Raw genomic sequence first — 14,289 nt, forward strand, 5'->3', positions numbered from 1 at the left:
TATGACATCATCTGCAGGAGCTCTATACTGTATGTCTATTGCTTGATTTGCACTGGTTAAGCATTGTGTAATTTGTGTTACTATTTTGTGCTTCCGTTTTGTGTCCCTACCACTTGTGAACAGCGTCCTCTTCTGTTCACCAAACTGTACTACAGCCTGTAACTTGCCTGGGGTATGTCACGTGACCCGATCCCTTTTGATTGGCTGTCCGGTTGTGATCACATGACCTGACATAGCCGTGTCTCATCTGTTTACATATCAATACTCTCAAGAGCGCAAGGAATGAGCTCCTCCTTTGTTCTTACTGTTTTTAACAATGAAACAATAAGGTTAAATGTGATTTTTTTTAAATAAAGAACATACCTCGACGCTGTATCTGCGGGATTCCTCTGAATTTGGACGAATTTTAAGGTGGGTTGATAGTTTTCTGTCAGCTGAAAGCGACTTGTTTTGTTGTTTACCACTGTCGGAGACTCTTCGTCGGCTCAGTAAACTAGTCGCTTGTAACAATGTAAGTTAATAGTTAATTAAATTATAATAAGTATGGTGCTACAAATGGGTTTGCATAGTGTCGGGAATTGCTACTTATCTAATGTGTTTTTCAAAGAACTTTGTGAACCACATGAGCTACATACATGTTGTTAGCTTTCTACTAGCTATGTGTCTGTTATCTTTACTGAAGCTCACAAAATAAGTGTTGCTCTTTTTATTCGTCTGGGTCATTCGATAATTGATTAGTCTTCCCTGACTCTCACTTGTACAACTTGAGCCAAAACTTTTCGTGTTCCTCTCAGAGAGGGAAGAAGTATTCAGATACTTTGCTTGACTATAAGTACTACTAAAGTATTATCAGCTAAATGTACTTCAAGTATAGCAGGTAAAAGTAATTAGTGTGCTGGAAAAACGCCTTCATTTGTGATTTACAAATGTTACACATGTCTGGATAATATTGCTGCATCAAGTAGCATTTTACTGTTGTAGAATAACAAAGTTCTAATTGACTTTTTGTAAAATATTTAAATAATTGGATTGTTTTGTGACTTAAATAGTTAGTCCACTAGTTTAATTTTAAGACATACATTTTGTTAAAAGTAGCTAAAGCTGTTAAAGAAACGTAGTGTAGTATAATTACATTTCCCTTAAATGTTCTGGAGAAGTAGCATTAAATGGAAACACTCAAGTATAAGTATCTCAAAATTGTACTTAAGTTAATGTGCTCTGGTTCCTCTCTCAAGGGGTTTCTCTAATGTGATGTGTTCCTCTGCTCAGATAAGCAAGTCTTCTCTGTCCACTGCTACCAGTCTACCAACTCTATAATGGACTTTAGGATCTGACACACTCTGACATTTAAAGGTGTATTCTTTGAATGCTATATATTCCCCCTAATAGGCATCATCTGCTAATTTAAACTCAATGCAAATAGAGTGGAATGTAGTCTTTTGCAATGTTTCACAAAGTGCTACTTGAAACGTGAGCCGACAATGGAAAATATGAAATATGTCAAATTGCAAAATGACTGTTCCCTATTTCAGATTCACTTTCGTTATAACCCAGCCTTGTTTGGCCTCCAATATCCCACTAGAAGATTTTAACTTTGCTTTATCTTAATGTGTATACTGCTTGTTTCCCCTGGGATCTGTTTACAAGAGTATCAACAGAGTGAGCAGCAAATATGATGCTTTCTTGGGACAAGATTCAAAGAAAGCCTTTCTCCCAAATATGTTGAATGGTTTGTTTCCCGCATGTGCGTGACTTGAACTGTTCTGCAAGATCCCCAAAAAGTCTGTGGCCAGTCCTCTGTATGTTCCTAACCAGCCGCTGTAATGAGTTGCATGTGAGTATTTGCTATTTCAGAGAAACTGAGGCTCTTCACTGCTGCTGTCAGCAATCAGGTGTCCATACTTCCTCTCTCTAGTAACGGGATAGTCCGGTGAAAATTGACCAAATAGACTGGTTGATGAACGGAAAAAAACTCTCTGGAGGGCTTACTTGATCAGTTTTCATGCAGAAAAAGACCCTGGGGTGAATTTTCACCGGACTATCCCTTTAAGGAACCAGGAATCACAAGACCTGAGATTCCAGTAAAGACTTTGTTCTGTGGGGGATGTTATTGTTGGTGGTCAGCTCAGCTCCCAGCAGCCCTTTGTTCCAGAGATGAGCTGTGCAGCTTGTTCTCTGTCTGTAGAACCTTCCCTTTGTCACATCTGTAAAGAGAGTAGAGACAATGGGCTGAGAGATTGCTCGGTTGTTTCATAGATACACTATATAGACAAAAGTATTGGGACACTCTGGTATAGGGGGGTCCAGTGAAGGGGACTCTTAATGCTTCATCTTACCAAGTCATTCTGGACTATTCTATGCTTCCAACCTTTTGGAAACAGTTTGGGGAAGACCCTTTCCTGTTCCAGCATGTCTGTGCCCCAGTGCACAAAGTAAGGTCCATAAATGGTTGGAAGAGTTTGGTGTGGAAGAACTGGACTGGCCCGCACAGAGCCCTGACCTCAGGCCCACTGAACTCCTTTGGGATGAACTAGAACGGATATTGGGGGCCAGGCCCTCTCGCCCAACATCAGGGTCTGACCTCACAATGCTCTTCTGGATGAATGGGCAAGAATTCCCACAGACACACTCCAACATCTAGTAGAAAGCCTTCCTAGAAGAGGGGAAGCTATTACAGCTGCAAAGGGGTGGTGGGGGGGGGAGTTTAGGTGTAATGTGTGTGTGTCTCAAAACGTTTGTCTGTGTAGTGTATCTAGCAGTGCTGCACGATTTGGATAAAATAACGATAATTTTGACTGAGTTGAAGGGGTTGATCATTTTAGCATCAATTTTCATTGTCATTTATATATATACATATTTATGTCTTAAAGTGATCATTATAAGGCTTGTTTAGAGGGATTTTACTCAAAAATATGTATTTTATTATGCATGTAGAATACGATGTGTAGGCTGAGACATCTATGCAGCACTGTCGGGCATGTCATTCCGAATAATATTTACATATATTTTGCCTGTAACAGACAAAAAATATACTGTATAATATGTTTTATTTTTTAATAATTAACAAATAGTTGGCCTCAGGTGATATTGCACTAGTCCATATTGCAGTTTCATCTTAATCCTGATTATTGTGCAGCCCTACTACGTTGCTACTTTAGGTTAAATCAAGCATATTTATGACTATCACTTACTCACACTAAATGTATTTCAGTTTCAATATTTCATTTCAATAATATATTTCCTTGTGTAAACTTCATTCGATCCCCTCCTGTTTGGTAAAACATCAGTCATTAGTGTAGTTGTAGCCGGTCTGGCCTGACCCTACTACCAAACTCTGCATTGTGTTTGAATGTATGAAGGAGACGTGGACAACTGCTCACTTTGCCAGCCAAGGAAATTTATTCTCTGTGTGAAACATCAAATATCAGTACAGCAAGCAACTTCACAAGCCAGGTTGAGCTCATGCACACCTCTCCTCTGGGAGCAGAACGCTGACTGAGAGGAATGCCGCAAACTCACTAGGAAGTGAGGTCACGTAATTTCAATATGAAAGCTCCTCCAAGAGAAATGAATACAAAAAGAAGTGAAAACATGAACAGAAAAGTATTATTGGTGAAATACATACCTGATAAATTAGAACACCAGTTACATAGCGAAGTAAAGATGTTTACTTCCTGCTGCTGCTTCAAGCTGCCAGCATGTGAGCTCTTACTGTCATTCGTCAGATCCTTCCCACAGAGTCATACACTCGTGATGTAATGTTTGGTTTTGTTTGGTCTCAGAACTGCATCCTCTGACCTGAGCGGACTCCATCGATATCCATCACAGCAGAGGTTATTCTGTCTGTGACAATGAAGATGGACATCCCCTACAACCAGGTAAGAACCAATACTTCATTAAATCAAAGAGATTATCAAAAGTAAAATGTGATTCCACGTTCGGATTAGTTTTGTCAATAAAGGAATACCTATCTTTTACTGGCTAAAGCAGGGCTAAAGTGAGAATATGGTGAATACTTGAAAATCTAATAAATCGATTCAATTCTGACCTTCAGGAAAAGGAACCAACAAAAAAAGGTTAATTAAAGAAACCATAGCAGCTTGCACTGTATTATTACAATGTGCTGTGGGAAATTCCTCTCTGTACATTTCAGTTGTAGTTACTCAGAGCTTATCTCATGTCACAGTGTCAAATTCATTTCATACTCTTTCATTTAAGAAAACCTCACTGGCAGACAGAGTTAAGAGACAAATGATGAGATGTATTTCACATGTGTAGATGGTCTTACCCTCAGAAACTTTAGCGAGTCATTATAAGGAGTCATGAACAGGGTTATGGTCAAATAATCCAAACAAATCAAGTCCTGTGTCTTTTCCTTAACCTCTTTAAAAAATGTAATGGGGTTAGGGAAAGATGTAAAGCAGAATTCATCAGGACAGCCACAGTCCCCAATCTGACCGCAGATAAACTACAACTTTCCCATCATGGAATGCTAAGAGCGCATCTACATACTTCCTGTGTGTTTTTGTGCTGTTTCAGGCGGGCTTTATAAACGTAGACAAAGGTGAAAAGTATATTACTAAGATTGGAATTAAAATATAAAAAGGAAAGTGAAAGGAGATGGTTACTCACCCTCCTGTTCACTCAAATTAATTGAACGCTAATCCCTTTTATAAATGTAAGAAACTATTTGAATAAAAAATACTTTATGCAATATTGGTTAGGCCTGCATATCTTCTTCTGTGCATATAACCATTCAAACATGTTGCATTCAGAAAAAATGTAATGCATTCCACACTCTGCTTTTCTAAAGGACGGTCCAGTGTATCCTATGCTAAATCAGATAACAAAGCAAGCATCGAAGCTCCTTTCACCCTGCGGTACCTTCCTAAGCACAAAATACTTTTCCACCGCAACCTCTCTCTTCCTCTTCCTCCAATAACATTTAATTTGAACCGATTCACAAAATGAAGTGATAAATGCTTCTAGTCTAGATTTGAATTAAATAAACTTTAACACAAAAAGAAGCACTGACATTTATGAGTACTACAGTGATTGTGTTCCCAATAAGATAAGTGATCTGTTGTTGCTAACTGCATGTTTGCACATTTGGTAAGTGTCATGGCTTCTTTCTCTATTTTTCCATCAAGCCACAAGATGCCTTAAACAGACATTTCTGATGCGTTGGTTTTCGACAGCTTCCCCATCTCTGCCACCTCAGATGATGGGAATTGTAGTCCGTTATACTGTGTAGACTACAGAGTTTTTAATAAAAACTAAATACTGGCTCTAACAGTAAGGTTGAAATTGAATTCCTCCAAATGTTGTATTTTGTCTGTATTTTAGAAGTTGTATGCTCATTGTGTTCTCTGATGTCTGCAGCTGGTGGACGTGGAGAGGAGGAGGCAAGAAACCAACAGGAAAGCACAAATGGTGAGTTACACACTCAAATAATAGTCATAGGTATTTCAACACCAGGAGGCGCAAACTTGTGAGACCTTAAAATGGGCAGCAGTAGCTCAGTCTAAGGGGACTTGGCTTGGCAACGGGATGGTCGTCGGTTCAAATCCCAGAACAGACCAAATGGTCCGGTATTGGACCTTTATTTCCTCATCAGTATGTTCTAAATAGAGTCTGCTATCCTACCCTGTTATACCACGCACTATACAGTTGAGAGCGAGACAGAATCTAGTACAGTATCTTCCAAAGACATGATGTAAGTATCAACCCCCCCCAGTATTCCAGGTGTATTGTAGTTCTGGCCACGGTGGCCGCCCTGCTGCTGGCTGCCACCGCCCTCTACAACCTGCTGACACCCAGGGCCTCCCCCGCCCATCCTGCACCGAGCAGCAGCCTCCGTTTGCCCCAGGCCCAGTCCTGCTCAGACCCCTGCAGGTAACACACACACACACACACACACACACACACACACACACACACACACACACACACACACACACACACACACTGGATGTAAGCCACAGCTCATAGTGTACCTTCTCTAGCTGCAAAGACGGTTGCTCAGTCATAATGAACCTGTAAGTATTTAAAAACGTTATATTATTCAAACGTTTAGTGAATTCTGTCAAACGATCTATAACAAGCAAGCACATTTTTTTAAAAAATTGTTATTTTATACATATAATTGTATGTATGAACTGAGTTGGAACACCAATACAGAAAAACTGCTAGTCAAGAAAAGATAGGATGATGAATAAAGAAAGTAAATTTAAAATAAAATAAATAGGGGAAAATGTGTGATTGTTGTTCTGAAGATGTCTAGAAGACTGCATAGTATACATTAATAAACAAGTAAAAAATAAAAAAAGTTCATGAAAGTAACTGGTAATCTTAGAATTGAAAAGATAAACAAAGCCTAGCTTTACAATCTATGTAAAGTTGACCCCCCCCCACCCCCAGGATTGTTCTGGTGGAGAGTATCCCTGAAGGCCTGACGTTTAACTCCAGCACCACCCACCCCTCCATCTACCAGGCTTGGCTCAACCTGATGGCTGAGGCCCGCAGCAGCGTGGACATCGCCTCCTTCTATTGGACGCTCACTAACAGAGACACTGGCACTCACGAGCCGTCGGCCAATCAGGTCAGCCGAGCTGTGAATGCGTCATAAACAAAAAATCTGAAAATGAAAAAACATAACTGACATTTACCAATCTAACAGAAGAAATGTGTATTTTTGGATGGTAGAAGCTTGAATCACATTAACGTTCAGGTTCTGGCTGTGTTCTCAGGGTGAGACTGTTCTGAAAACACTAGCTCAACTCTCCGGGAAGGTGTCCGTTCGTATCGCAGTGAACACACCGCAGCGCCGTCAGCCGCAGGAGGACCTCCGACTGCTCAACGCCTCAGGTGACCCTTTGTACCAGCGAGTACGCACACATGTTGCAACTGTCGGGTCTACAGCTTTAGTTCTTGTTTTTTAAGACCACATTCAGCTTGCATTTGAGAGCTGTGAATGTCAGAACCAGAATCTGTATTTTTCAGAAAATAACCAATTGAGTTTGTTGTGATATACTGTATATGTTCCCATAAATCCAGTATTTCACTTGGTCAAGCATTTCAATCGTCTCGTAAGAAAGATTTTTTGCAGAGTCTTATTTTTTAATTTTGGGTCTGTACTGTAGCAGAAAACCAGAAGGTCCACTACGTTTTATACTTACTCCACTCACTCCATGCATCTCACTGCTGTTTCTGTCCTTCTGATAAATTCCTTTGTTTCAGGTGCTGATATCAGGGAAGTAAACGTGCAAAAGCTCACCTCAGGCGTCCTCCACACAAAGTTCTGGGTCGTGGACAAAAAACACATTTACATTGGCAGTGCCAACATGGACTGGAGGTCCCTCACACAGGTACACACACACATAGGTTATCAGTTAGAAATAAGTCTCACTTAATCAAGTCACTCATTCAAGAAAAGCTAAATACAGTATTGTTTTTTCTTATATGTGTAAATGAGATTTCTTCACATCCCAGGCGATATGTGTGAAACTCAATGCGAGAGTGTGTTCCAAGCGATCAAAGCAGAATTCAGTTTCTTCTGCTTTTAAGAGGAAGTTTGCTCAGTGCAAAGCACAAAAAGCTGATTACATGTTTTTGTCCTTTGTTGGGCAAGTTAACATCCCAAAAGACGTTGAGCCTGTATGAAGCCCCAGAGAGACATTTCAAGATTAAAATCTCATGAATCAGTTTATTGTTATTCAAAATAAGGTTAAGAAAGGTATCGTCATTTTGTCCAAAAAAAAGTGATTGTATCTTCATCATTTTGGTGGTTTTAGATCTGCATTATTTGACTTTTTGTGACACAAAATAATTGTGTACAGGTGAAGGAGCTTGGTGCCGTGGTGTACAACTGCAGCTGCCTGGCTGCAGACCTGGGGAAGATCTTTGAGGCCTACTGGTTCCTGGGGCAGAGTGACTCAGTCCCCTCACCGTGGCCCCCCAGCTTCTCCACCGACTACAACAAGGACACGCCCCTCGAGCTGCCACTCAACAACACGCCGTCCAACGTCTACCTGTCGGTGAGAAACACACAGGGAGGGGGGGCGGAGAGATTTTTGAGTCAGTATATTATTAAAAAGAGCCCTATCTGTTAACCCTCTGAGACCCACATTAGGACATTTTCCTTTGTGCATATTTTTGGTTTTTTGACTTGTAAATTGTCATTTTTTACAGTATAATCAAGTTTTACACATCCCAAAAAGGTGTTATATGTCACTCATTAAAGACTTATACACAATATAATAGGGGATATTTGGCCGTTAAACAAAAAATTTGAATTTTTCACTTGTTTCATTAAAACAGAACTGCTAACCATAATATGTTAACAGTTAACTTAATAACGTTTAGCGCTGTTTCTGTAGTTTAAGAGGAAAACACTGGCATGTCTGTAGCTCAAACTGCTGAGACGTTATGATGCTTTGAAGACGACATGATATTGGCTCCATATTATCCCTTGTGTATTTAATGCTGCTTCAGTAAACTAAATAACATTAACCCTCCTGCCGTGTTTGGGTCAAATCTGACCGATTAATTCCTTTCATCCATCATACATATTGGGTTTTACATTCGATTGCTTCAAGGCCTTACGACATCCTCCACAGTTTGCATTTGAAGATAGGAAATTGCTCATCCTCACTTCCATTGAATTTTGAGTGGTTGAGTCAACACTGACGGTGGTCCCCGTCAAAAATGACCGCCAAAGGAAATGGATGGGTAACCCTAGATCTGTGGTTCCCACTTTGTTTATTAAAATGTTTGTATCTACCAAAGAGGGGCCCGGCAGGAAAAGTTTGGGAACCACTGCCCTACATTATATTCATCCATCAGATAAAACCCACCCACTAATATATTTCAGTGCCTATTCTTTGTATATTCACTGCAGTTATTGATGTAAACCCGAAGTCTTAGACATTGTTCACAACTTAAAAAGGTGTTGAATAAAATGTGGTGATTATTAATGTTTTTGTGTCAATGGAAGAGCAGTTAAAACAGAATCAAATGTGAGAAGGCTGTGAAACGAACACTATGATTGGGGTTGATGAATTATCATTTAAAGGGGCTGCATAAAGACCTCTGTTGCCCTCTGCTCCTCCTCATCATCTTACCCAGGCTCCCGTACTGTTATAAACTGTGGCGAGGAATGAACAATTTTTTACCCAGATGTGTATCCCCTCCCTCAGAGCTCCCCTCCGTCCTTCTGTGCAGCCGGCAGGACTTCAGACCTGCAGTCCATCCTCAGTGTGATGGAGGACGCCCAGAGCTTCATCTACATCGCCGTCATGAACTACCTGCCCACCACGGAGTTCTCACACCCTAAAAGGTACAGCCTCGCTGCGTCACCTCTCCTCCCGGTACATCTCATCTGGGGGTTCTCTACTCGTGTTTAAAACTGGCTCCTAGAGTCACTATGTTTAGTGATCGTTTCTTTGATCACTTTTAAGAAACAATCACATCACATGTATTTCCTGCAGTGGGAACCTAGCAACCACAGGGAGTAAAGACTTGCCTTGTTTGTTATTTTCTGCTTGAATCTGTGCCTGAACTGTAAATAAGATGCACGCTTTTAATATTCAGCTCTCAGTCTTTATCACTTTTAAAGGAAATGTAATTAAATTCATTTCATGCTGAAATCATCAGTGTATACAATAGATTGTGCAGTGGCGGTAAATGCAGACTAACTCATTCAATTTCCTCTGTGTGGAGAGACTGCAATTAGTGAGGAGGTGGTTGTGATGGCAACTGTTCGAAGAAGCAGCATGCTTATAAATAACTCCTACGGGTTGCATTGCCATTCAATACATTTTTATTATAGTTATTGTTAATTATATTATAATGAATATTGAGAATGTTTGGGGGCATGCAAGCTCATTCTGACTCTGTGCCCCGCTGTTCAAAGGTTCCCAATCAGACATAAACAGCAATATGGAAGGTGGGGCGCACCAAGCTTCCAAAGGGGCTAGGAGATAGTACTCTCATTGGTTTGATTCATGTTATGCCAAAAACACATGCATAGTTAGGCCTACTTTGCACCCAGATTGTAACTAAACTCACTTAATGTATGCGCTTTAGATTTTTCTCCTTCTCTCGTTTTACCGTATGGGAGCTGACATGCTCACAGTAGGGCCTGAACAGGGACATGAAAGAAGGATGGGTTTATTGTCCCAATATAATGAATGGCAACTCAAAATAAATGACAGCTCTATGGGGTTCGCTGACAACGTCCGTCCTGTGGCCAGCACGTCTTATTCTGGCACTCGTTACCTGATTCCGATCAGCTGGTCTCCGGCCGAGCCACTCCAATCACTCCAGCAGCCGCGCTCTAACCACACCCCACTGCCACAGTCTTGTTTTATCCTCAGTTTCCTTCTCTTTTAGTTAGCATCCTTTAAATCCTTTTAATTTAAAGGTACCTAAAGAGGTTCTAACAGATTAAGGACACAGGTTATTTGCGTTGTTAATATCTCATGTGGTTATAATGTGTATATGGCGTTATCTGCAGGTATTGGGCTGACATCGACACCCAGTTGAGGCGCGTCAGCTTTGAGAAGCGGGTCAGAGTGCGCCTTCTGATCAGCTGCTGGGCCAGCACCCAGCCCATCATGTTCCCCTTCCTCAAGTCTCTGGCCTCAGTGTATGACCCCAAGAGCAGGCTGGACATCGAGGTGGTGAGTAGCTCTTCCTCTTTAGACCTGCCAGTGTTCACATGTTATCTGCCACTGAGAAAGAATGTTGTATATATTAGGAGGACTTTTATAAAGTAAAAAACAATAACATGATGACCTCTTGTTTCCCCAGAGGCTGTTTGTGGTGCCTGCCTCCCCCCAGCAGAAGGAGATTCCCTTTGCCAGAGTGAACCACAACAAATACATGGTGACAGATAAGATCGCATACATAGGTGAGGCTGCTCACACTCTGCAGAATCAGAGTACTGTATTTATCCTGGGGAGATTCTCTTTGTGACTGCTGATTAGAATTAGAACTAAATAAATAACAGATGAATATAAATATATAGAAAAATAGAAATTGAACAAAAATATTCATCAAAATATAAGAAGATAAAGTTATAGTGTGCGATAAAAGTTCATATAATATCAGATTTATATACAAACATAAGAACTCAGAGTTAGAATATGCAAAAAATAGAATAAAATGTTTAAAAAATCATAAGAAGTTAAGGTAAAATATCAAATAAAAGATAAAATAACAGTGAATTATAATATTTACATTCACAAAAGAGATTGTATAACGAGTGTGCAATAAAAGATAGCAATAAATTAAATCACATATTTAAATAACCATAAGAAGTAGTGTCCAAAAAAGATAACATCAAATATTTATATGTAAAATAGCATGTACTACAATGTACTGTATGTATAATATAGATGTATATTCAACAGTTTAATGACGACAGGGAGGAATGACTTCCATTTTGGGGGAACAAGTCTTTCACTGAGGCTTCTGCTGTGCCTGTCCAGCTATTAATATTGAAATGATATATTAATAATCACATCTGATCGTACAATAAAAATCACCTTCCAATATGTCATGGAGGAGTGATGACAAACTGTGTGTGTTTCTGTCCTCAGGCACGTCGAACTGGTCAGGGGACTACTTTGTGAGCACAGCCGGCTCAGCATTGGTCGTCAACCAAACGGCCTCAGAGTCCTCCGAGCCAAACGTCCAATCACAGCTGCAGGCCGTGTTTGAAAGGGACTGGGACTCCGCCTACAGCACCCCCCTCACTCAGCACTCAAACCTAAAAGACCTGTGTTAGTTTCATCAGCCACTATCACAGATCCTTCATCAGAGCGGACTCTTCTCTGCAACACATATTACCCTGCTATAGTTGCACTTTGACCTTAGTGTTAAACACTCATGCATTTTGCACTATTCATCTGTAGCATGAGCCGAGGAACCCGCCACTTGTCCTCTCAGCTGAGCGGAGTTCGACAAGGTCCAAAGAAAGATATTTAACTTCCGGAAAAGCTGCTTTACACTTTAGTGCCAAACTTGGTGAGCAACATGCCGTAAAACCAGTAAACTGCTCATTAGCAGTGTTACACGCCCACACGTTTTTCAAGTGTGCTTTTTATTCATTTTTGTAGGCAATAAATATTTTGCATCTCTTGGCCGTTGTTATCTTAACTGGTCTGGGATTTAAATGCATGTGTGGGTTAAGCTGGGTAAACAAGGACAATGTGAGTTGTTCTGCTGTAACAGACCAGAATGCATTGCGCCCTGTTTGTTGCATTGAAAAACCAAGAACCTGCAGCTTTCTTTTGTTGTTGTCTCCAAATAAATGTACCATTAGCTTACATTTGATCAGGCCAGGTTAGTATCAAAATGAGGCACAATAATTATGTTAACTATCTCCAGTTGTCACAATTTCAAATGATCTTTTCTTTCTTTTAAAATCAATCACAACTCATTTATTTTCATCATCCTCAGTGCGGGTTTTCTTTTTTTAATCCTAGCACACCTCAGGGAGTGAAGTTGTTACCTAATGAATCCACGCATGAACTGGAAATCAGATGCAGCTTTTTAAAATTCAGCTTAATTTTTGTGAGATCATTTCAGCAGGGTTTGAAATAGATACAGTTTTGCAGTGGCAGTAAATGTGGATTTTAATTTAACTTCCACTGTGTGGAGTGACTGCAGCTACTAATTAGTGAAGAAGTGGTTGTTATGGCAACTGTTCAAAGAAGCCATATGCACATTAAAAAAACCACTCTGGGGCAGTCTCTATCTACGTCCGTCTTTATAAAGAAATAACTTTCAATAAATGCATTTCAATCAAACCTGTTCCAGTCTGTTTATATTTATCTGTGTCTCATACACATATATTGCATTATTTGGGCTAAATATGAACAAAAACAATTATTTAAATGAAAAAATGGAGTTCATCCCACTCTTATTGATTTTCTTTTTTTAGCAAAAATCTTACATAACTTACTAAACCAGTAGATCAGAGTCTCAGGCACCTCACTTTGTTTCTATGGTGTTAAAGAGAGTGTTTAACCCCACACAGATACTCTCCTCTTTCATTAAAGTGAAAAGATTCATTATCCATGCCTTGGAAAAAGTACTATATTTGCACACCTGTGTATGATAGGTCAGAGTGCAAAACATTCCCACGATTAGGACTACCACTGTGAATCACACTGACATCAGACAAACCCTTTCAAGTAGAGGAGGATGGGAGCCAGGATTTCAGAAATCCAGAGCTCATGACCACATATTCCCCATTGCATCCATCAATTCACAAATGTCACAAATAAGTGTTTTTACAAATTTTATTTTCATTCGATCATGATTGTCCGAATGCCGCTTGTTTCATTCTCAAAAATATAATGTCGACCCTTTTCCTGACATTAAGTTGTCTATTATCTCAAACACCTGGTGCTGTTCATACAAAACATAACATAAACTCCAACCCAAATGTTTCGGGCCATAACTAAAAAATGCACATCACTACAGTTTCACACAAATAATAGAATAATATATAGGATAAAAGTTATGACGGATTAGACTTGACTTTTTGAAGGCATACAGCCACAAAGCAGTGATTGTAGTTTCTCTTACAGCACATCTTTCTTCTCTTTGTCTCCAGCATGAACTAAATGAATTCAGCAGCAGGTTATGAACCACCAACAGCATTTAAGCAGCTGGTTAACCTGCAAAATAAGAAGCAAAATGATGATGGATGAGACAGGTGGTGGTGTCAGTCATGGAGAGCTCTTTTGCTGTTCCTGAAGCTCATCTTAGGCGTGTCAAAAATCCAACAGACACAAGGCAAGGCAACCTTATTCATACAGCACACTTCAACACAAGACAATTTAAGCTTCACAAAACCTAATATATAGCGCAATAGAAAGACATTATAAAATGACATTTAAGTACAAAAACACTTATTGAAAAGCAAAAAGATCATAAATCTAAGCAAGCTAAAATAGATAAGTCATTATAAAGAATAAAAGTTTATTATTATTGAATATATTTGTACTATATGATATTACTTTGTATTATATTGTATTGTATTGTATTGTATTGTATTATATTATATTATATTGTATTGTAGTATAGTATAGTATAGTATAGTATAGTATAGTATAGTATGGTATTGTACAGTATAGTATTATGACCGTTACGCGGCAGCTGGCCTGTCTCCGGCAGCCTGCTGGGATGTGCTTCCCAAACAAAGGCAGTCTGTTTCCATACATTCCTCCAGCTGAGAGGAGGAGCGTTCACAGCGCCGGGAGGCACCGGTCACAG

The 14,289-nt window shown here is 39.8% G+C and overlaps 1 protein-coding gene across 1 annotated transcript; it reads left to right on the top strand.

Annotated features, from left to right (window-relative positions):
- Positions 1-208: 208 nt before the first annotated feature.
- On the top strand, positions 209-12,815 carry pld3 (phospholipase D family member 3). Its single transcript, XM_063907784.1, has 12 exons — positions 209-411; positions 3,783-3,878; positions 5,383-5,433; positions 5,738-5,895; positions 6,421-6,601; positions 6,750-6,867; positions 7,240-7,367; positions 7,839-8,036; positions 9,198-9,337; positions 10,517-10,682; positions 10,813-10,912; positions 11,604-12,815. Exons 2-12 carry the CDS (start codon positions 3,852-3,854, stop codon positions 11,789-11,791), a joined length of 1,455 nt encoding a protein of 484 aa, XP_063763854.1. The 5' UTR covers positions 209-411; positions 3,783-3,851; the 3' UTR covers positions 11,792-12,815.
- Positions 12,816-14,289: the final 1,474 nt, after the last annotated feature.

The sequence above is a fragment of the Eleginops maclovinus genome, chromosome 18 (genome assembly GCF_036324505.1).
Source record: "Eleginops maclovinus isolate JMC-PN-2008 ecotype Puerto Natales chromosome 18, JC_Emac_rtc_rv5, whole genome shotgun sequence".
Classification (NCBI taxonomy): domain Eukaryota; kingdom Metazoa; phylum Chordata; class Actinopteri; order Perciformes; family Eleginopidae; genus Eleginops; species Eleginops maclovinus.

Excerpts from the sequence above, each read along its gene's own strand:
- pld3 (XM_063907784.1), top strand. The coding sequence starts at position 3,852 with ATGAAGATGGACATCCCCTACAACCAG. Across the intron at positions 3,879-5,382 it reads TGGACATCCCCTACAACCAG|CTGGTGGACGTGGAGAGGAG; the intron begins GTAAGAACCAAT and ends TGATGTCTGCAG. Across the intron at positions 6,868-7,239 it reads CCGACTGCTCAACGCCTCAG|GTGCTGATATCAGGGAAGTA; the intron begins GTGACCCTTTGT and ends CCTTTGTTTCAG.